Source organism: Rhea pennata, chromosome 10, assembly GCF_028389875.1.
Source record: "Rhea pennata isolate bPtePen1 chromosome 10, bPtePen1.pri, whole genome shotgun sequence".
Classification (NCBI taxonomy): domain Eukaryota; kingdom Metazoa; phylum Chordata; class Aves; order Rheiformes; family Rheidae; genus Rhea; species Rhea pennata.
In genome coordinates, this window is record NC_084672.1 from 17176148 (window position 1) to 17200848 (window position 24701).

Below are 24701 nucleotides of genomic sequence, written 5' to 3' on the forward strand. Positions count from 1 at the left end.
AGAGCACGGCACAGAGCCACAGCATGCTGTCCGCACGGGCACTGCGCCTCCCACGCTTGGCTAGCGCAGGTTTATTTCTCAGTACCGTAACAGAAACTCAAGGTTAGTACTTCAGCAGTAAAACACTGTATATTATAAAAGGCTGACTGTCATTATCAAATGCAACTCAAAGCAAGATGTCCAACTTGCAGTTGATCGGGACATGATGTGGTCACTGATTCAAAAATACTGTATGTCACAATGTATTTTGGATGTGGAAGATTATCCAGGTATCTTTATAAAGATGAAGTATCAGACCGATTTTCCTGGAAAAATTTAATTTTTAATTTTTAGACGTACAAAGGATTTCTGACAAAAAATGTTCAGTTGTTCCTCAGCCCTCAAAAATGTAATTGTTCTTCACTAATAGAGATTCCTGTAATCAGATTTTCATAGAATTGTACTTTTTAAATTAAGTAATATGGTGCTTTCCTTTAAACAGATTCCTTTCGTATGTCCATCAAAATATCTAACGCTTTCTTTAGACGAAGAATTTTTCCTGACAATTAAAAAAAAGTTAACTGAAATTAAGGGTTGAAATTTGAAGAGTTCAAATATCAGAATGATCCAAACATTTATTGTTTCTGTAGATTTAAACTTCGTCACAGGCTTTATCATCATGTTGCTATGATGCTTTCCCTGGGTCCCAACTGGATCTTCCTCTCAAATCCTGCTCTTAAAGTCATTCTGAGCTATTGCTTCTCCAACACAAACTAGGGATTTTTTCATTAAATACTCTAAATTCACAGGGTGTATAGTCTCTTTAATACGGCTTTTTTAACAAGGACAAAAGTTTTTGTTGGAGCAGTAGCAGATAAAATAGGGATTAGAAACACAGCCGCACCAAACTCAGAGAGAGAAATAAAAAATATCTGAATTTTTCAAAAATAATAATAATTATACTTAACTTGCCATCAAGACAAGGCTGTAAATCATGGTTTAGCTGTCCTTATTGATCCAACATAAACATAGGAGCAAGTTATGCAATGCAGGGTAGGGAAAAATAAACGGGTGTGGCATGTTTTAGATCTCCTGAGTCATCTTTCATGGCACAGAGACACAAACCTGCTCTGCAGGAAACAGTGAGATGGAGATGGGATGAACTAGCCCATCATTGACTGTGCCTCATCAACGGTAGCCTGAAAAGGGAGGCATCGGAGCTAATACATCATGCATCTTTGGGGCCATATTTTAGGAGGAGTCATTTTGCCTGCAGAATGTCTCCAGCCATATGATTGCTGGAGTACCTAGCCCTCTTCCTGCCTGATGGCTTGGTACAAAGTGTCAGAGTTATACAGCTCTGAAACTTCCATTTGGGCAACTGCACAATACCAGCATAACAAACTAAAAATACAGAATATTCGTAACTTGAGTTAAAGAGTCACAGCACAAGAACACTTCAGTACACTCACAACAGTTGAAACCAGGACCGGGGTGTGGTTACACTAGAAACAAATACTATTTCACCAGTCAGGAGTCAGATATTAACCTACCTGAGTCTGCACTGACTCAAGTTTAGCTGTAAAAATAGCTAATTTCAATTATGAATCATAGCTGCTCATCTAAAGAAACTACCAAGAGCATGCTATCTACTACTTTACAAGAACACATGGAAATGCCCATTTCTGCATAAAGAAAAAAAGGAACTTAAAACACTTGCAACATTCCTTGAGTATAATGGAAGAGTGCCCTAGAAAATAAGCAAATAATGCATCTTTATCATTTCCAAAATAGGTATTTTGCCTTTGTGTGATAAGACAAGGCACAAAAATACCCAACGGCTAGCTCTGAGACAGCTATCCACACAAAGCAGCCCAGCAAGGGGCTCACTAGTTCCCAAAAGCAATACAGTGACATTAGCTTGTGCCATCTTCCAGCCAACTCACCCAGCCTGCACCACTCCCACTTCCAAATCTAGTATCAAGCTCTACTATGCAGGGCAGATCTGACCTCAGTTTATTTAGAGACTCAGCCTTGCAAGAGGAATCCCTCCATCAGTAAGCAGGAATTTTCCTACTCTGTTTCCATACTTCTCTTACTTTACCTCCCTTTTAGAGCAGATCGTGGTGCATAATTAGGAAACTTGCCACTACATCAGTTTTAGAACTTATAGGGGGAGGGAGTCAACATCAAGATTAAATCATAATACAAACTAAAATTTTTATTTGTAATGGAGTCTGCTGCAAAGACAAATCCCTTGCAGACATTGCCTATAAGATACTAAAAGCCATGGCATAATCTGTTACATCTATTTAGTTGTATGGAATTGTGTTCTATACAGCTACTTACTCAGAAGGCAATAAAAGCCGAATCCAAGAGAGACTTATAGAAAATCTATATAAATTCTCTCCCTTCTGCTTTGTTCTACACATATCCAGAAAGGATAAGTGGATTGGCCTATATCCTGATTGATCCTGTATCCTCTCTTTCAAGACTTTCTGCCCACATATGGTGGGAGACACAGCACAGTACACATGGCACAGTCACCTAGTAAAGGAGTCTACGGATAACTTTCAGCCGTTGATTCACTCCAAGAGATAGAATGGCCTCAGAATAATAAAGATAATTAGTCACAGCATGCATACATTCTTTTGTATTCTTAAATCCTTTTTAATTCTTTGAAGTTTTGTGGAAGAGAAACTTTTAACATTATTTTAAAAAATAAGACATGAAGTAGACTCCTTTAAGCCCAGAGACATATCTGAAAAACAACAACAGCAAATGCTATTTACCTCACAAATAACTAAGGATCTTACCTGAGGCAGGCTGAGTTATTGATGACAAAAAGACGAATAAATAAATATTTGTTCCACAAAATATGTTCTCAGTGAAAACTGCAGCTCCCTGAGGTTTTGCTCTCCAAGGGTTAGGAGTCTGGAGAGGTGGCAGACCACTACTAGAGCTGCTTTGTATTTCAGGGAATTAATTTTAACTTGCAGCTGGGCAAACCCATAGCACAGCTACCCTTCCCACAGTCACCATCCCAACCATTGAACATGCCAGTAGAAAAGACAAATTACAGACAGCAGAGAGTCTTGAACTGCATGTATAATGATCACGAGTCAGATGATAAGCTAAGATTTAAAACAAACAAACAAACAAAAATCTTAACCCCATTTACTGAATTGAGTTATACTGAACCTTTGCCATCAAAAGACAGAGAGTCAAAAGTGAATAGGTAAAAGAGAAGATAGTGAACTGTGCAGCAGTTGAAATACTATTGCAACAGTGCCAGTCAGTACAGGACTGAAGTGCTAAGTGCTCACTCTTGTGTACTCTTGAAATCCCAGTGTCCTCTTACTTGTCCTCTCATGAACAAATTCAGCAGATGAAAAGGGAAGGATCAAAAAGATTCAAGTAATCAAAGCTTTTGTTAGGTAAAAAGTATATTTTTCTTTCCAAAACATAGTCTACATAAAAATACAAAACAAAGTTGTTACCTTCTAAGTCTTACCTTCCGCAAAAGGTTCCCACTCATAAAATCGACCCATAAATGGTTTGTTATTGTATGATGCACATTGCACCTCTCTGATATTTCTGCTGCTTTCAGGACACAACTGTTGAAATAGAATACACAAATTCAAATTATTATTTAATAACAGTAATATCATTACTGGTTTCTGACTAATTCATTTTAGAATTGCCTCAATGAAGACACTGCCAAATTCTAATCCACATGAACAACACTAACATCAAGAGACTTCTTTTCTTTAAGGAAAGTAAAAACTAGAAACTGATGGGGGAGGGAAAAGAGATTCTGGTTCTTCTCTGTTGTCAGAATACCCTTAAACCAAGTACATCTTGCTGTGAAGAACCTCCCTTAGGAACTTCAGTCGCAAATTTAGTGGCAAATTCATCTCCTTATATTCAGTCTGTGGAATGACTGTTTCTGGGGCTTCACACATTATTACTCCTATTCTGTAGATGTATGTAACCGCAGCACATGTTGATGCTGAACAGACTTACCTCCTTGACTAGATAAGATGGTAAGCAAAATAGCACTTTTGTAGTACTAAGTAGCACTAGCAAAACACACCTCTTGGACACACATGTGATGCCCTTACGGTGTTACAAAATGCATATTATGCCTAGTATAGGTACAAGATACTGATCTTGTGTTACAGAAGAGCAAGAAAAAATAATATGCTTGGGTCACTGCCATAATGAACAGTGTACTTATAATATCAAAAGATAAAGTGCCTGTACAAAAAAGTATAAGACAGTTTTGTGGAATTCATGGAGTTAACAGTTCTGCAAAACAAACAAATTCATTATTGAGTTGTGTTTTTCCCCAGAAAAAACAAAATACTGGAAGACAAATCCAATAAACTAGATCTGCAGCATTTCCTATCCACAATAGCTTTGCATTTTTCATTATTAATCTTCTGGGCTCAGGTTCAACAGAACTGAAACACTTACATGCTTCCACAACATATTAAAAGCTGGCCACACTAGCTTCTTAGCCTGCCTCATCCTACACTTCAGTACCCTACTACCACTTCTTTACTTCTATGTACCACTCTTATAGTTAATTACATTACTTTGTATTTTAACTTGTGCCTTCAGCTGCTAGCTTCAGAGTTCTTGAAGCTATGTAAGGAGAAGAACTCCTCCTTATATAGACACTTCTCTCCATGCACATATTATTTTACAGACAAAAGTCAACATCTTTTATTAGGTCAACTGCAATACAAGCTTTCAGGCAAACAAGTCTTGTTCAGATCTAAAACAGATTCCAAAACTAAAAACAAATTAAATGTTTAAATATTTTGCTCTGCCTGTGTCCTCACAGTATCACAGTTACAGCAAAAGAGTGCTCTGCCTAGAACTACACGCAGAGGAGCAAGATTTGTAGAGAACAGAGGCTTTAGTTAGAGCAATCTGTGTACTTTTTTTTTTTTTTTTTAAGGTAGCCTAAGATGATCAAAATAGCTGTTAAAAACACTATTGCTACATAAAAGCAGTGGAAATCACACAAAGAACTAGAATAGAACAGTAATTTTTTTTTCTAAAGGAAATAGATTTCAAGGAAAAACTGAAAACAGTATTATATAAAAGCAACATGGCTAAATAACTATTTTTTAGGATACAATAAGAAGATAATCAGTAAGAAGAAATCCTCCTGCAACTACAAGTCATTTCTCTTATACTAGCACAGGCAAAGGCTTTGTCTTCTTTGCAGTGAAAGCCAGCCTAGCAAAGGCCCGGGAGGAAGTCCTCCCCAGAGGAGCTCTTGCTTTGTAACTGCCATCTGTAGGTGAAGATGCATCTAGCCGGTTGAGTGAGACAAAGCCAAGTCCTCTCCAGTGGGCAACAAACTGCACCAAAGACATGTCTACAAGTTGGTTCACAGACTACTTATCTCCCATTAGAATCAGAGGAACAAATCTTCTAGAACAAGCGTATTTGGCTAAACAGCCATCTGTGCTTTCTTTGCCCACCCTTCTGAGATCCCCAAGTACATGCAAATATTGTTTTCCTCAACAAACCCTCAGAAAAAAATAAACAAAAAAAAGCATCCCTGAAAATACAGCCATAAGTCAACAAATTATATTGTAAGGGTGGGGGAAAAATTCTTTCTAGGACCAAACACAAATCAAAACTATATTCCCACAACTGAAATACAGATCCTTAAATCTGGAACACAGCAATGCAGTAAGAGTTAATTCAGCCACAATCAGCAACCAACCAAGGCTAGTAGGCTTAAACTTTTAACAGAAATTAATCATCCTATGTATCTAAAAGCGAAGGGCCGGAGCCTGAAATGGCATAAATTAAGGCCAGTTCAGTAAATGTTAATAAATGACAGCAAAACGATGCCAAGTTGCACCAGTTAAGAATCCAGCCTGAACTGTTTCTTTTGAGAATGCATTTTTTTTTTGTTGTTTCTTACTTCTCCTTCTCTGAGCCATGAGCTTGTGCTCTTGTGTATCAGTGTTTCTGGCTCATAAACCATTTCCTGTACACCCTGTTCATACCAACTGCAGGCACTGTATGAATAAAAAGATCGGAATATTCATTACTGTTGCCAAAAAAAAGTGCCTTTTTTCCTCTTCTAAGATTGTTTTTATATAGCTACATTTTCTATTTTTAAACTTACAGAAAGTTGACACAGGACAGAGGTCCCATTGCTTTAAAGCAGGACAAAAGCCTGAAAAACAGTAAATACACTGTATGGAACAAGTCTGAACTAGACGAAACAAAGACGAGCTCAGCAACATCCCTGCGACTTTTAAAAGTCCTAGCACAATGCTATGAAAAATTCAGTTGTTCTTCCTCCACTTCTTTCACTAAAACGTAATTAGCACTTAAAACTGTGTGTGAAGGTTGGAGTAAGCAAGCTGGCCAGCAAAAATCCTTTGCTTTATTCTTTATACAGATTACAACCATTCTAATCCTGTTTATTTTTTTTTTTATAAATATTTTAGTGAAGAGTTAACTACAAGGTGCAAATAGTCTAAGTCAGTACAGTTCATCCGATGGTTTGCTGGCACCCCTGCTGCAGGCTGTGCACGCCTCCGCTTCGCTGCCCTCTGCCAGGCTGCCTGCCACGGCAGGGCAGTGGCTGCTGATGACAGAGGCTCCACAACCCTCCTGGCCCTCTGCCAAAGTAATAGAACTAGATCTTTAAAAAGCAGGAATGCTTACAGATGAAGACTGTTCCTGTGGTTAAGCCACGGGAGTAGGACTTGAAAAATCTGGATTTGTCCCCTAGCACTTTCTGAGGCTCCCAGCGTGTGCCTCGTTGAAGCTTCTAACCTCACTGGGCAAGTCTCCCGGACTCCACCCTAGGACAGGAAGGCATCAGCAGCTGGTTGCCTCATGGGGATTTGAAGACAGATTTTTTTTTTTTTTTTTGGGGGGGGGGGGGAGGGGGGGGACGGGACTGACTTTTTTTTTGATTAACAACAAAATTGATTTTTTTCATCAAACATATCATTGTTCTGTGACCACTGAGATAGTTAGCTACAGTTTTTCACAAAGGTTTTGACATAAAAGCAGGATGACTTCTTTAAATGTTTGTCAAAAAGAATTCTGTTTTTCAGTCAGCTATATGGAGACCAGAGGAGCAAAACTATACTTTACACATACTGAGAAAACTCTCAGAATCTGTTGTGTAGAGCCTCAAATAAATTATCTATAAAACTATATCTTATGCTAGGAGACTCTTCTTGTATTCTTTCAACTGTACGCTATAAAATTAGAAACAGAATCTAGACCCCATAATTTTGTACATTTTTCGATGATGTCTCGTACTTACAATACGCTGGCAGAAAAAAGCCATGCTGTAAATTAGTCATGCTGGGCTTTATTCAGCTAAGTACCTTAAGAGTACTAGACATTTTCACACAACCTAAGAGACTTTCAGAGCTTCTGCTGCCTTATTTTGCTGTGGCTACTTCAATGAAGCTGATGCCTCAGCCAACTCTTCTTGTACTTCCATGATGTGAAATCAGAGCAACAGCAGCACAGCACTTGAGGAAAGGAGATTTAAGATGAAGTATTTCAAATTTGTCTTTGGGGATCTCAGGCTGATTTCCTGAAATGCACCATGTCAGCAATTGACTCAAACTTAACACTTCTGAAACAGTAGCCTTATTTATGCCCAAATTTCATCTGTAAGGTATGGATATGAAAGAAAAGCATTCTAAGATATAGTGATGCACAGTACCTCTTTGTCATGTACCATTATTGTTTTCTTAAAACTAGCTGCAAAGATAGCTAAGATTGTAAATAGCTAAGATTGTAAAGCAAATAGTTTGCTTTTTAATTTTTAGAAATCACTTGAAAAAGAATTAACAAATATTTCAATCCTCAGTTAATTCATGAAGTGCAGGCAAAAGGCCAGAAAATGTATCAATCCCCATTGCGATCTATACTCGCACTGGATATATGCCTGCCATTAGCAAATTTGTTTGACAGATGCATGTAGATAATGTCCTTCTGGAAAAGGAGATTTGAGTGTGAGAGGTCCCAGGTTCAACTCCTGGACGAGCCCTCCTTTCTCCTTCCCTGGAGATATTCAAAATCCACCTGGATGCATTCCTATCCAGCATGCTCAAGGTGACCTTGCTTGAGCAGGGGGGTTGGAATAGATGATCTCCAGGGGTCCCTTCCAACCTTAGTCGTTCTGTGATGGCCATATGGGTCGTTTTGATACCGAAATTGCCTCTAAAGGCATTTAAAACATTGACTAAGATTTTTGGCATTATTTCATCCTTGCATCTGAAAGCAGAACCTGGGCCTCAAAAACTAAATTTTTTAGGTAAGGAACTTTGCATTGCCAAGGACCATGCACACCACTTACAGTGTTGCTGAGATTCAGCATACCTGCTTCATCTAGCTTAACACATGCTATAAGTCAGCAACAGATCAATTTAAAAAACTTTTGAGACAATTTTTATTCCTCCAACAGTTTTAATTTTAAAAAATGAAGATTAAAGTTGAACTCAATTGTCTGCCAGCTAGAAAAAGAATTAAGGCACATTAAATGTGTCTAAAAGCCTTCGGCTTAAAATACTAGACAGATTTCTTTTTATTATAATGGAATTGATGCTGGTAAGAAAACAAAAATAGGCAACAAACTTTAGAATGCAAAATTTTAGAAATTATACAAAGATCAGCTATTCAATAAAAATAGTGCTAGTCAGCTCTAATTATAGTCCATGCCCCCAGAATGTACACCATAAATGTCTCGTTTGACATGGAATGAAAATTAACATCTGTGAATGCAGTAGTATCTGGACATATTTAGGAGGAACAAGCAGCTGTATTGCCTAAATCTCAGTGCTGCCTCAAGTGATGAATTTGTGCCTGCATGCCTATTGCAGTGGAGATGCTTAAACCTAGTTATGGCAATTGTCAAACTACTAACTTTCTCCATGAAGCTAAGAGAAGCTGAAGTGAGGCAGAGCCTGGCAGAACAGGTCATACAAGGTGCCTGCCACCTTTTGTATCTCCCTCGTTGCTTCCAAGGGGAGCAGCTGCCAGAGACGGGAAAGACCGAAGATACGTGCACAGGATAAAACTATTGGCTCTCTGCCCGAACTCCATCCAGCTGGAGGGAGCTCATGTGAGGAAGCGCGTACAGCAGAGCTGAACATGGGGCGCTTGCCCTTACGGAGGTACGTGCTGTCTCCTGCTGCTGCAAGCTAGGGGACCACTCACCTCACTCTTTCCTATGACGTCTTTCAGGTATGAGAAACCAAGGAATCTCTGCCAAATTGATATGACTTGTGTAACTGAGGGGCCTATGCTGCAAAGGATTTGAACTTTAGCTTCACACAATCTCCCCAACTCCAAATATTAACTTAATGACAGCCCATTCATTTACATTTTCACGTTTCCTTCATTTTTCTTATTCAGTTCTCCAGATTCATCTGAGCCATCACAAGCTTTTCTCAGAATCAAACTCATATTTTTCAGTGAAGAAGCTTCCGCAGGAAATATTACTTCGGGCTTAAAGCAGGATGGTTCCCCAGCACTTCCTGCTGCAGTGGTCATTCTCCATTTATTTACATGACCATGCAGCACTGTATCAAAACCCCAACCGAAATTTAGCTGTAGTAGCTTTACACAGAGACAAAAAGTCTACAGATTTTCTTTGGCATCACTTCATGTTTAATCCACCAGGTCCACACATTCACAGTCCTGCTTTTTATATATATTGCAATATCTTACTTCATATAGAAGTCAAATTAATAAGTTTCTATTTTTGAAAGGTCTTGTCTTCCTTTTCAAAAGCATCACTATATAACCTACATTTGACTCTCAAATCACCTCTTCCAGTTCTAAACATACATATTGTTTTCATGTTCCTAGAGGTTCAACAACTGCCTTCACAAATCCTTCTCTAAACCACTGAGTGCATCTCATCCTGCTGTGCTGATGTGCGCATGTTTAGTTTTACCAGGTAATTCCTTCACCATTGCTTTTTCATTAACTTATCTTTCCTTTTCTTTTTCCATCTGCCAATTCCATTAAGGTTTTTGCATTCTTTCTAGCAAACATAAGATTAACAGAATATGACCGTTGGATGCATGAATACAATATGGCTAACGGCTACAGGGAGTGAATGACTCCAGCAATTTTAGCAGTGCAGCTGGAATTTAAAACTTTTTTCCATTATTGATTTCAGCTTTGCATAACAGAAAGGTTCTCTGAATACACCTACAAAGTCTTTGAAGTGTTACCTGAAGCTAATCTTTATCAACTTTGCAATGTATAAGATATTAATGCAGATAATACATTAATGCATAATGCAGCATTAATGCTTTACCTTTTTCCCCTCTTTCAATAGCACTTTACAGCTTAAAACACTCTAATAATGGGGAAGAAAGCTCAATCAAACAGATGGAAAAACAAATATTTTTGCTTAATTCACAGGTTTGTGGGTTTTTTTCTTTAATTCTCATTGATAAGTCCATTTGATTAGCTTGAAATAACTGATTTTATTTTAGATTTTCAAAAATTTGTAAAGGATTCAAGTTCAGCTTCAGTTTTAAATAAAATCAATTTTAGCCACTCATCTGCCCCACATATAGTACCCATACTGATCTAATGTGCATGCCAGGAAGTGTTTGTCATCACCAGCTTAGGAGGGACTCATTGAAGAATTGTAATAAGAAAACTAATAGTACAGTTCCTCAGTTGCACCTACCATTTTCATTTTAAGGAAATCACATTGCTGATTAACGCTAAAATTTTACAAGTGTTATTCCAAAAATCTAAAAATAAATTGAGAAACAAAAACTGGTTTCTATAACATCTATTTTTAACAATGGGGCGGGGGGAAAGACCAGACCATGCTCAACATAACATCATCTGGTGTAAAGTGATACACGAGTATGCTATCGAAGTCAGAGCTACACCTAGTCACACCTGCCAACGATCTAGCCCACCGACTGCTGCTAGACTTTCTTTGATCCAGTGAAAGACCAGATGACTATCACTTCACTCCAAAGCAATTTTTTCAAAAGGTAGTTACTATTTTACACCGTCCCAAAATTATTTTAGTGTCCAGTCCCTCAATGAAGAGGTGTTTCAGTATTGAGATTGGAGGGCACACAGAATAGTCTTTAGATGATCCCAATCAAGCATCAAAAACTTGGCATTTGAAACAAAAATCTTAACTGCATTGCACAATGGCTACTCTCAGGCTCAACAGTGGTATCATCTTTCTATACAAATATGCTGCATAAAAAAAATCCACCAAATACAAGAATCCTTCCATTCAAGTTCTATTTATAGAAATATTATATAATGCTCATGGTACTTAAACTGCACACTACTGCCTCATTTAATTGGAAATCAAAGAAAAGTTATTTTCATTTGACAAAAGCTGGCTTAGAGTCTGAAGAATGCCTCAACAGGGGAGCATTCAGCCTTGCTGCTGATTCAGGGTCTCATCTGTCTACATTCTTCCAATGTATCATAGAAATAAGGTATACTTCTGTAGTCCTCACCAGAAAAATGAGAGATTTAGGTACCTAGAATAGTTGCTTTAATATAATAGCCAAATAATAACAATAATAGTTAAAAAAATCCTACTCTAACGCAATTTTTATAAAATAGTACTTATACTAGAAAAACCATTCACTTCTAAATCCTTTTTAAAAGGTACCAATGTCAGCCTTGAAAGACCTTGAGCCAAACTCATATTTGACGTGAGTTCACTAAAATCAAAGTTAGAAATGGCAGAGGTGATATATTTCATCTCTGTTGTTTATGGAAAAATATGCCAATTTAATATAACCTCTATTCGAATTTCCAGCAATATTTTATTTCATTTTTAAAGATCACTGTTCTTAGAGCAGCCTCTTTTCTTGGGGGGTATAGTCTATATGTTGGATAGGTTTCATCATTTTAATCTTTTATTCTACCAGCACTGTTAAGTATGTGTGGAATAATCTACTAAAGTTTTCTGTATAAAATACAGAAAATAGAAATATACGGCAATTCAATTGTACGCATTCCATCTAACGATTGGCCTCTGTGAAGGAGGAGGGACTATCTGAATGGATCCAGCATCAGGACAAACTTAAGGGAAATTTCTGATTTATCCTATCACCAATTCCAAGTTTTTAACAAAAATTCTCATTAGGACAAATAAGCACAGTATTATTTGTGGGGCATTCTTATTTTAACTGAAGACTGGGCAACAGAAATATAGGAATGAAAAATATCTTGTTCCTGCGTAATTGTACAGAACAATAAAAAAGGGGAAAACAGACAAATTCACCCCTGTAATAAGAGAATAGTTTCCAAGCAGAACATTTACGCAGCTTTAGCGGGGACACAAAGGCACAGCTCCTGGGTCTACGGTGAACGCTGGTAAATCTGCTGTGAACTTGCCCTTTGCTCTAAAAGGGAACACGTACTCCTGACTGTGAATTAGAAACAAAATTTTTAAAAAGACCGTCAATGGACCTAAATATGGAACTTGTCTTCCACACAGAGTGAACAGCTGCAGAGCACTGTAACTGTAGCTTACACTTGGCTCCTGCAACCTCTTAAGTCATTTCTGCAGAAATTACAGCACTATTCATATTTTGGACCTCTTGTTTCCATCAGAAATCACATTCAGTATCTGATACAACACACACTTAGCTTCTACAATATATTCTTTCTTCCTAAGATATATTTATTTAAAAAAGGTACATTAAACTAATAAGCAGATACAATTATCAGATTTTACAATGCCCTGGTGTAGTTACAGCTCACATCATCATCTATTTACTTATGAGTGTCAAACTAACCATTCAGGCTTAAATCTCCCACTCCTGGTATCTGTCTTGGTATAATTTTTGACCAAAGTATTTCCTCCAAGAATAAGTCTAAAGAAAGATAAGAAGGGAGAAGTGTTTTATTTTTTACAGGCTTCAAATATTCTGATATATACATATATATACATACATACATATATATATATATATACACATATATATAAACTCCCCAAATGTAAGCACCTGTCTCCTTTTAATGACTGAATTGAAGTCACTAAAGAAAGCATTTTTTGTCAAGAATGTATCTTTCGTGTTTTGTATGGAAATCTATCTAAACATAGCCAAGCCCCAAGCTTTTGAAAAAATACCGATAAATGTACTTTGCATATGTTCAGTAAAACCTTGTTAAATTTTGCAGCTAAACTACTGAAACAATCTGTTGACAGGAAGTCCATCTCAAATCTGAGACTAAAAGAAAGAGAGGTTTTCCAGTAGTAATTGGCATGTGCTCATGAGGTCTGCTGTAGGGGCAGGCTCTGGAAATAAAAACAAGACACCTGCCTCTTCTGTTTTCAGTCTTCAGAGGAGTCTGGATAAGCAAGTCTGCTGACAAAGGCACCGAGAAGAAAGTGAAATTGGAGGCAGAGAGGACAGGGAACTTAAGCAGGAGGAGGAGGGACTGGAAGTGGAAGAAATGGAAGAAGAGATGGGAGAAGAGATGGGAATAGTACACAACAAGCATTAAGAGTGAAAAGTGTAACTAAGCAAGAAAACACAAGGGGAGAGCTTCAGCTAGAAAGCAAGCGAGATGGGTTGTATTTGGAGTGGCAGAAACAGCTGTGATGAGCAAAGCCTATTAAAACCATGGCAAAGCATTTCCATTCCCCTGCAGTTCGAGTAGAGGTTGAATTCCTCCTGCTGGTTGGTCCATTGGCTCAGCTGCAACATCCTGATGAGTCATGCAAATACAGATATATCACATGATGGAATTCAGGTTTTGAAGGCTTTTCGTTTTGTTTTAAAACTGGAATGTTATATACAGTAAGTCAAAGGACATTAAAAGAATGCTAAACTTAGAAGGCATGAGAACTGAGATTTTGCATGCAATTACTATTAATTTGGCTGTTTGTGCCTATGAGGTCCATTCTCAACATATGATTGCATTTTTTTGTTCCATATGACCTATGACTCATTCAGTCTGCAGAACAGACTACTCTGGGGATGAATCTGGAATGTTTAGTGAGAAGACTTATTTATATAATCTCTGTCTCATTTACTGCAGAAGCCAGCAGATAGGCACTGGATGTATAGAATGAAGAACAGGAAGGATGGGCTCAGGTTTCTGGGAGTGGGGTTTCTTTTTTGGGGGGGGGGCAGAGAAGGAGGGGAGAGAGAGAATCATGTATGGCACAATCAATCCAATCCTTTTTCGGCTCAAGTAAAACTGAACGTTTTCCATTTTGGGCATCTGACCAAAAACCTCTGAATCCGATTTGCAGAGGAGATGTTAACTCATAATTACAGTTTTGGTCGGTGTCAATTTTGCTTTGGCTATTGTCAAATAATTAATATGATATTAAACATCTTAAAAATGCCAATTCAAGTCACTCAACACTAGGCACTAAAATTATTGAATACTTCTTCTAAATCTCATCACTTGCACGCCACTGCATGTGCAATGCGTTGCCTTCAAAGGTGTTATTTCTGGACAAACACACCATACACTTGGCTGACGCACTAGCAAAGCAGACACAAAGCACTACCACCTCCCCCGCCTCCCTCAATTTCACTTTTTTATTTTTATTCACACTGCTTTAATTATTTCTGGGATTTGCACTGTTCTGTAGGCAGTTGGCTCTTAATGTTTCCTGTGAGAAGGCCTTGCTGAGCTGTTCTGGTCACCACAGAGCGCTAGCTTCCCACTTCCAGCCCTTCAAGGGCTGGGGGGAGGCTTTGGGCTGCCATCCTTGAATGCAACTCTTCCTTGGTTAGGCAAGGAAACTCTTCTTTGCTAGTGGCAATCTTACAGTTATATTTCTTAACTTCCAGCATGTTTTGACCACCTGCAGTTCACAGGTTCCAAGACCTGCTTAAAAACAGCAGAAATCAAAGCTAAAAACTCTAGCAACAGTGCTGCTAGCAGATCACGGTCTCCTGCAGTACTCCTAGCTTCATTTTGGCAGCTTCTCCTGTACTTCGTACTTCCTCCATTCCAATAGAGGCCTGGGAGGGTACCAGTTGGTACCTGTGCTATGAGACCCTGTATTAGTGTAATTCACATTATTTTCTTGCTATCTGGCTTGCAAACACACCTTTGGCTTGTTCACTGTTATCAGCAATACTAGACTAATCTACTAAAAATGCCAGGAAACTGACATTACTCCTTACATGTATATATTTGGTGACATGCGACAGAAGGTGTTTTCTATACCTCTAATTAATGGGAAGAGTTACTAAATGTCCATAAAAGCTTAATTAAAAGAAGCTACGCCTAAGTTAATTCAAGGGATTTCCCTTGAACAAAGTTGCCAGACACCTGCAGCTTCCTCTGCTTCTAAAACCTGGATGCAATTAAACTAACACATGAATAAAAAGTGAATTTCTTGTTTAAATTATAGCCATATTGAATAACAATGTACCGGGATTTCAGACAGACTTTTGTCAATATGAATTGACAAAAAGACAGACAAGCTGGAATATTTCAAAATACCTCCCACAACACTTGTTTTGTATATTGATAAATGAACAACTACTCACATTCACAATACACTACTAAACGTATCTACAGATATGTCTGGTATGCAACAATCTGACTTTAGATAGCTGAAAATTCTGGACTTGCAATTTTCTTTTCATTGTTTAGTTTCCTCTATAAAACTTAACATAGACATTATTTTTCAATAATAACAAGGCTTTCAATCTAAATCATTCTGCAGTCATGTTTTACTGCAGAAAAAAAAAAAAATGATTTAATTCAACAAGCATCAGAACGAAGTTTCAAAATCACTACCACTGTACTAACACTGCTACTCAGAACTGAAGTGATCAGATACTGTGATCTCTTGCTTTTGCTCTCTTCTGTGACATATGAATTCTTTAAGAATAAAAAAGGTAACTCCTCAGATATTTCCAATGACTAAATCAAACCTACCACACATAGTTAGCCAAGAAGTTAGGAAAAAAGTATTTGGGCCATTTGACTTGCATTTTGGTTTTGATTCTCTCAGATTTCTAATGTTTTTACATCACATTTTTCCTAGACAAAAATGAGGGTCTGAATCTTCAGCTATTCATAGACATAAATTCAGCCTCATCCAGCCTCAACTAGCATGCAAACTTTTCAAACTTCACCATGGAGCTAATTTAACAGGCTCAGAACTTCATAATAAAACTCACCGAAAAAAAGATACAGCTCAGTGCTTACTGTAGTAACACAAAATACTCAAGTGCTGGTGATAATTGTACCTTTTGAATGAGTAAAAACCAGGAAAATATATATTGTGAAGTTGATAATGCCTCTGTGAAATTCAGCTATCAGAGTGATTAAGCCAAAACACAAATGCATCAATTGCTTTTTGAGATGAGCTCTGTATTGATCATCCATTATCTGCCAACTAGTTGAAGACAATATAGCAATTTTGAAAACGACTTCCTCTGTGCCATCAGTACTCGTAAAGACTTTCCTAAAAGCAAAAAGCGTAAAGTGTACCCCCTTCCTCTTTCCAGAGCAGCAAAACTGGTCCACACGGGTGCTGGCATTGCAACAGCATGGAGTGACCAAGGCTGCAGGGAGGCTTTCAGAGATCTCTCTGTTGCAGTGTTATGCACTGGTACAAACTTCATGTGCAAACAAGGTATTTTCCAAGCTTGCCAAGGATTTCAGTTGCGGTTCTATGAATGAAGTGCTCCATTATACACAATATATATCACTAGGATACGATAGTTTTGGTGGACTTTGTGAGGCATTGGGAAAAAATACAATTTCTAATCATCAAGTTTTTGGAGACTCATTTTCATGTTCAGAATAAATTTGTCTTTCAGAAAACATCATAGCTTAGCATAGATATATACACATTACTTACAGGAACGAGAAATCCTCCTTCTTTGCTAGTTCAAAGTAGTACATTACACTACATGAAAACTCAAGGTAACTGAAGACGAAGCATTACATTTTCAAAACAATTGTCTTTTCTTGCTTTAATTCAGGTCAATACATCTTAATCTCAACAGCCTTTTAATTTCAAATACTAAATTCTAAAATGTTCTCTAGAGATAATGATAAAGCTCTCTGAAAAAGATTATTACTTCTTACGCATCCAAATTATACCACACGTAGAACAGTAAATGCTACACGGCTTATAAACATTTAGAGCAAAAAATCTGTAATTTAACATAGATGGCTGTAGAGCAGAGAAAGAGTTCTCAAACTACCTGAAATTCTTTCACCAAAAATAAAACAAATTCTGTATGTTGAATTCAAAACTTTCAGTACTATACGTCAGTGAAGTATTTTCAGACATGGAATATTAACTAGATGTCCGACTTTTGCATCACATCCTAGAATACTATAGCCAACTTAAAATCTGAGAAGAAGTCAGAAAGGAGCAGTCTGAGGAAACACTAGAAGAGCTAAATGCACATAAATTGGTATAAACACCATGAAGGGACAAGAGAATTTGTTAAGATTCCTAAACAGTTTTCTAATCAGTGCTCTCAGCCATTGAAGCCACAGGTGCATAAAGCCGTAAGTGTAGAGGTGTTAAGGAAAAACTGTGGTCCAAAAGCTTCAAAGATCTCTCTGTTACTCCTCTGCATATATGAAACAACTGATGAAATTATGTAGAACATTTAAAAAGCAGTATGTCTGCTGGTATCCAGTAAATTAAGTCTGTATTAGCGACAATGCATTCTTAATTGATATTTATGAAATTCTGCTGCAAAAATCAGTCATAGAAATCTCAGTACAACCCAAAGTAATGTAAACTTGCATAAGCTTTCAATAAGCTTCCTATATACCTACAGAAGGTCAGACTACTAAATGCACATAAAACCCTACAGTGTTTGGAGGGAAAATTGCTCCCATAAAGTGAAGGTTAAATTTCCTCAGGAAGAGATATGTCATTATAACCTGACTTTGCTATTTATGCCAAACACCTACTCCATAGAAATATCAAAAAGAGTTCCAATAAACTACACAGTAGCTCTCTGGGAATAAGAAGGGGCTTTTTGAGTAAAAAAGGTTCTCTTAAAATGGGTAGGCAGAGATTTGTCTTTATCTCAGTATCTGAGCATCCCAGCTACATAAAGAACAGTGTTCTTGCAGCATCCCATACCACTTGTGAATAGACCTGTGTGGAAACTGCGTTTTTCCATTCCATATAAAATCAAACATTTCCACTTACACCTTTGTTATAAAGTGAAACATTGGAAATGAAATATTTCCTACATAATGGAAAAATTCAAAAATTCTTGGGCAGAAAGCCAGTAAGCTGGTGAAACAGCTCAGTACACCAGACACCCAGGGAGCCTGCCAGTGTGGCCTATGTACCTATGTGGTTAGGCAACAGACAAGCACATCAGTATTTAATCCATTCCTGCAGAACATTTCAATGCTATTTGATAGGATTCTCTATCCAAAAATCCTTCCACTGGAAACGTTTTAACTCACACCAGTTAAAATTATCATCATCACTAACACTCTTTAGGTAATGCTATATATCAATCTATCACATCATGGTAGAGCTGAGGAGTGGCCCTTGGCCTCTCACATTCCACCTCAGCTTTTCAGCCAGAAGACGACTCTCCATATCCAAAATTATCTTTCAAATCTTTACCTTCTCTGCTTAGGCGTCATTCTGATGCTCTCTGCACACAAGAGTAAAGATCCAAGCAGAGCCCTTTTATTCACAAACACGAGTTGGATTTTCCATAGCTGCACTATTAGAATAATGTTAATATGTATATCTGAGAGTTTTTTGATCCTAATTAGATACTTCTCCAAAATACGAGTGACTTCCTGCTAAGTAGCAATTACACAAAATACTGGGAAGAGAAGCATAATCTGACTGGAGACATGATGCTAATCCATATGAACTAACAGGCAAGCTAATAATTGTGAATGGAACTGGATTAGCCTTGCAAAATTTTATTTATAAACATTTTGCTGAGCTCCCAACAATTAGTCTTCCATGTTTCAGCTTGGCTTTTGCAAACACTTAAAAAAACCCAAAGGTATAAACTTGATCAAAAATGTATGCCAATTTGTAACAAAAGGCAATTCAGGTTTGAATTTCATTTTGTGTTGCTCTTAATGGTGAAACTGAAATAAAAATTCCTCTTCATCTCTTTTCACACTACCGCTGTGCTGTACCTGAATCACCTAAATGGTCTCCATTTTATTTTTCAGGTTAACGAGAGTATGTAAGTGGTCATGGCCATACAATTCCACCCTCAATTGTATTGGTGCAGTTTAGAAGGTAGGGAACTGCAGAACAGGGGGTGTAATAAGCTGCCAGGGTAAATAGGGCCTTCTGGCCTGCATTCACCACCAAAGACTGCATATTAAGAGTTAATGTCTTCACTAATAAGCCATAATTAAAACTACATTTGAAAAAAATTAAACTAGATAAAACTGATTTTAAAGAGGGACACTCCGCATTACCAAATTTACACTGCAAATCAAGTTGACTGAAGTGTCCAGAATTCTGCAATTTTGCCTGTGAGCATTCCACTAGCAACCCTCAGCCAGAAGTTAATTTATAAAAGTATTCACGCACACATTCAGACACTCATGAAGAGCTAGCAAAGTGGCAGCACTTGGGAGTAGGAATAAAAAGTGTTCAGTAAATGCTTTCATTTGAGTTGTTCCCTTTATTCCTGTGACAAACAATGCAAACAAGTTTGCATTCAAACTCTACTTCACTCACAAGCCTATATAATTTTCTTTGCTTCAGTGCAGGGGGATAAGGAGAGGGAAGTAGTAAAGACTTACCCATTGCTCCATTATTTTGGAGGAATACAGACTAAAATTTAGTGAATATTACTGTACTATGAATAGTGTATGCAGTCAGTGCTGCTTAGTACAAAAGGACAGACATTTACTGCTTGTCTCCTGCTTAAAAAGGTGACAAATATCTGTATATTCTGAGGATAGCATAGGCAAAGCCTATATGCAAGGCACTGAAGAGAAGAAGCCACTTGTACAATAAGAAAATCAGTTTAATGCAAAAATATCTGAACAAACACAAGCACTTCCAAAGTTCTTCAATCAAAGTCTGCAAGTTTAACTTCTATGAATCAGGCTGTCAGTCATGTAAAATGCGTTCAGCTATTAATGGAAAGAAAGAAAAAAAGAAAGTACAACGATGAGGAAATGACCTAATGGATCAAGGGAAATTGACTTAATTTGTTATTAACTAACTGCTCTTAGTTATTAACAAACTGCCCTTAGGAGAAACAATAAAGGGAGTGGTCAAACACCAGGATAACAGTTAACAGAATCTTTCCTCTTGATAAGTAAGATTTTTTAGGGGAGTATATTTCAGAAAAAAATAAGAAAGGGGGGAGAAAGGGGAAGCGGAAGGGGATATTTTTCTCTGTATACTGGAAAGGTCTTTGGTGAGTGTTATTGTAGCTAAAAAATAAATTAAAGCCCACACGCAAAAGTGTTTGATCAGGAAGAACAAGCAAAGCAAAATACTATCAGCTTTGTTTTGCACTCATCCTGACCTGTTCTTAGAAACACTTTTTTTTTTAATATATGAAATTACCACATTTTAGGGAGAAAATAACCCTGAACAGCGATTACAACTTCTCCTTGGCTAACAGGAATTTTATTAAAGAACATGAACATATAGAGTTCTATGCCTAGGAGGAGCTACTTCAGTTTTCCCTTCTTATTAAATATTTCACATAATATTAATGATTATTTCTTTTTAACTGCATTGATACATGCAATCATAGCAAAGATGCAGCACTAGAATGCTCGCCTATTTTTTCTCCTCTGTTTTTTCTCCCCTTCTTCTGTCTCACTCCTGTACTCATACTGCCAGCAAAAAAATTGACAATGGCCAGATCACTCACTACACCAACTTGCATGTCCTGCCACTGTCTAATTCGCATGTTCACAACCCTCTTCTCTCCATCCCACTTGTCATTTTCACCAAGTTTCATCTATAAATTTTTCTTTTCAATCATCTAAGCCAGCTGGAATTCATTCTTCCCTTCATCTGCTTTCTCACTTCCTCACCTCTCAACTTTTGCTCTCTGAAAATATTTTTTTTTTTTTTTTGGAAAACATTGTTGTTACATTTCTTAGTCAGATGGTACACTGTTCAACATTTTGCATTGATGTGAGAACAAACAAAATAAAGGTAGGGATGAACAGGAAGAAAGTAATACATGGAAAAGAAATGAGGATCCCAAACAAAAGTGAAACACATTGGGAAAAGACTCTTTTGACAGTATTTCAAAGCAATGCACCAACTGGAATGTTGGGTATGCTCATAAAGAAAGATTTATTAGGAAAAACAGAGAGCTTGGGTGTTGCCCACTGAGATGTTTGTGTATCACCAGAACACCAATGACCAAATTCAGCACAGACAACATTCTAAATTAATGCCCAAGCATTAAGTCCATTTCCCATTTCCTTCTAAAAACAGAAACTGTTTTTCAAAGCAGCAATTTGTAATAGAGGCTCAAAGCAACTCTTTCATGCTTTTCATTTCAGAAGAATGCACTAAACCTTCCTTGACATTAAGCCTTTTCAATCAACTGTTCCAGACTCAATCCATGGACTTTATTCATAAATAAAACAAATGTGATCACCGCTACACTAAGAGGCAAAAAGATGCTCACCTGACTTGGTTAGGTCATATTTTTGTTATCCTGATCATATATTCCACTGTGCAGGCCTCCACTATATGAAGCAGGATCTCCAACAGACAGATTAAGAATCACATATACGTCCAGAAACGTATGGCCTGATATGTCAACGTACTGAAACCGCTCTAGAATACCCTGCTTATAATATCCAAATAGGATATTCTTGAAGTCTGCAATATTAAGTTAAATTAGTAGTCCAAATAGGACACATTACGAGAAGCAGAAAATACTGAAATAACATAGGCAAAACCTTAAAACTTTGGTATGATGGAAACTGCTTGAGGAGAGAAGTATTAAAACCTCACTAGTCTCCTACATACAGTGGGAAACTGCTCCAGAGCACAGAGCTACATGCAGCCAGACATTTCTGAATTAAGTAATAACAGAGTAGTTTTAGTTAAAAAATAAAATATTACAGATTTTCACTCAAATAAGCTAGGACACTAAAATCAGAGCATTTAACTTGGATGCTGATAAAAGCAACATCTGTCACAGAATGCATCATGGAAAGATACTGTCGTGATCTGAACTACTGGATACTGGTTCTAAATGCTATTCAGAGCACTGAACCTCATACCCAGAAGGACAGCTTTATCTTATGAGACTGAGAAGCAGGAAGCTTTCATAATACAGTCTATAACTCAGCTTGTCTGTGACTCAGTTTTTCTCTTCATTAAATCATAATTATACATGTTGGTATGTATAGTCATTGTTGAGAATCCTTAAATGTCTGACATTAGTTAACTATAATATTATGCATCTACTTTCAACATTCTCCCAGACACTCGAAATAAATTCAAAAAATATATTCCTAAAATTAATAAAAGAAATGATTCACTTCTAGTATTGGACAATATGAACATCTAGCACCCTAGGGAGAGCAATAGCTGTCCTAAAAATTAAATATAGAAAGATCAGGCTTACATTTGTGTTGCAGAGTTTATATTGCTTGTAGGCACCAATGCACACAATAGCTGCAGCTCTTTGAGGCTGAGGCTGGACCACCTGGCGTGATGCAGACCCATGATGGTTTGAGTCGCTACTATGAAACAAACTTTGAGATACAGGAAACGAAGTTGACTGATAAACTGAGGGTCCTATGACTTGATGTCCAGCCTGAGGTCCACTTTCTTCTTGATAAAGATTCCCATGTTGAACTGAAGGATTAGCTGCCTGGCTGTAAATGTTCCCGAGACTCGGGTTCTGATGAAATACATGGTTCCTTGATGACTGTCGCTGCCTCCGAAGTTTCTGAGGATGCTGACCAGTATTCGTTTGCAAAGGTAAAATATACGGCACTTTTCCATAGCCATACTTTCCTGGGCCAATAGGATTTCTGTTTCTGCTTCTAAAGACAGAAGGACAAAACAGTTACCGAACTCATAAGCAAAGAAGCAGTTAGATAAGTATACAACTTTTTGTCCAAGTTATTCACTACAGAGAAAAGAGAAAGAGGTATCCAGAAATTTCAAACTATACATATATATATATATATATATATATAAATGTACTTTTGATTTGTGTATTGGGAATCTCGGATGATGTCAACCGGCTGGACTAAAATCTGAGCCCTCTTTGGCTAAGTTAGTGTTTATTAGCAAAGGCAAAGTGTTAGTTATAGAATAAAGTAACAAGGTTGTTCTGTTTTGTTTTGTTAATGCCCAGGATTCTCCTTTAAAATGGAAATATTGGAGAGTCAAGGTGTATTCCTAAAATTTATAACCATGTTTCTAAGAAGCTTAAGGTAGATAACACCAAGGAATGAAATATCTTCTGGAGATCTGGGTGAAGACAGAAGAAAAACTGAAGTCAGTACGCACAAAGATCACTAAACAACATTTTGTATCCTGGCTTCCTGTGCTTCTGCTTCATTTGCTAATTAAAGAAATAAAATAAAAATTAAAAAGGGGGGGGCAAAGAAAGGAAGAGGGAAATCAAAATACTACTAAAAGATTCCTGGAGAAGATAACAAACACAGAAAAATATTTCTATTATGGTACATAGTTTATTTTCACTCCTTCTTTGACTGGCAGAATTATCTAGTTTTTTTTGTTTGTTTTTTATATGAGGTATACATTAGAGATACATTCAATTAACAAATCAGGAGCCCCAGTTTAGATTGTTGGGTTGTAAGCCCACCTTTCACTGCATTCTACTACAACATTGTACAAGAGCCTGACAATCAGCACTAATCACATAAGTTTCAGGGGTGCTTTCCTGTACACAGATCTCTTTTTCCTTACTCAAGACTCCACATTTTGGGCTATGTGACCCTTGTGTCAAACCATGTCCCAGAAGTACAGGAAGTCACAGGGTGAGGAAAAGCTGAGGACACCAGAGCTGTATTCCTGAAGAGCGTATCTCCCAGGAGATACCTCCATCCGCAGTACACCACCATCCTTGCTGTCCTGCTCAAAGGAACATTACACCAAGTGCAGCTTCGGAGAACAGGTCAGTGATTGCCCACTTGTCAGCACCGAGGATCCAGAAGGGGAAACGGTGATCGGGATACTGTGCTGCAAAGGCAAGAGGCGAGCACAGGGCTGGGAGAATGACGCAGGAAGATGTTCACTGCTAATGGATAGTGACAAACTCAGACCCACAACTTGCAGGCAGTGGCACAGTGATGTCGCCCCACCTCCCGACACAGCTTTGAGCCAGCAGGGAGCACTCTTACACAGCAGATACCCCCTAGAGGATGTTTGAAGCCACCTACGTCCCCACAGCAACAGAAGGGACTCAGCCCAGAAACTCAGTTCCCACTTACGAGTGGAAAATCACAAAATGAACAAAACCACATTCAGGCCGTATCATTCAAGTAGGTTAATCTTGGTATTTTATCTGTAAGCAATGTGTCCATTTACATTTGTTTTCCTTGTCATCCTGTACAGCTGAACATCACATCAGACCTAGATTTCTAACGCTGCAATCTAAAGAAATTGAGCTGGCAGAGAAAATTCTCCCCATTCAAAGCAATATGAATGTGCAAACACAACTGTTCTTGGGTAACCTCTGCAGCTCAGGAAGGGAGACACCCTTGAAAGGAGGTCATTT

At 37.7% G+C, this 24701-nt stretch overlaps 1 protein-coding gene across 1 annotated transcript in view; it reads right to left on the bottom strand.

Moving 5' to 3' along the window:
* THSD4 (thrombospondin type 1 domain containing 4) overlaps positions 1-24701 on the bottom strand; it is a 412524-nt gene that overhangs the window by 287331 nt on the left and 100492 nt on the right. Inside the window, exons 5-6 of the mRNA XM_062583614.1 lie at positions 22572-22995; positions 3494-3596 (exon numbers count right to left, since the gene is read on the bottom strand). Of these exons, the coding sequence (XP_062439598.1) occupies positions 3494-3596; positions 22572-22995 (527 nt within the window). The remainder of the gene's footprint in view (positions 1-3493; positions 3597-22571; positions 22996-24701) is intronic.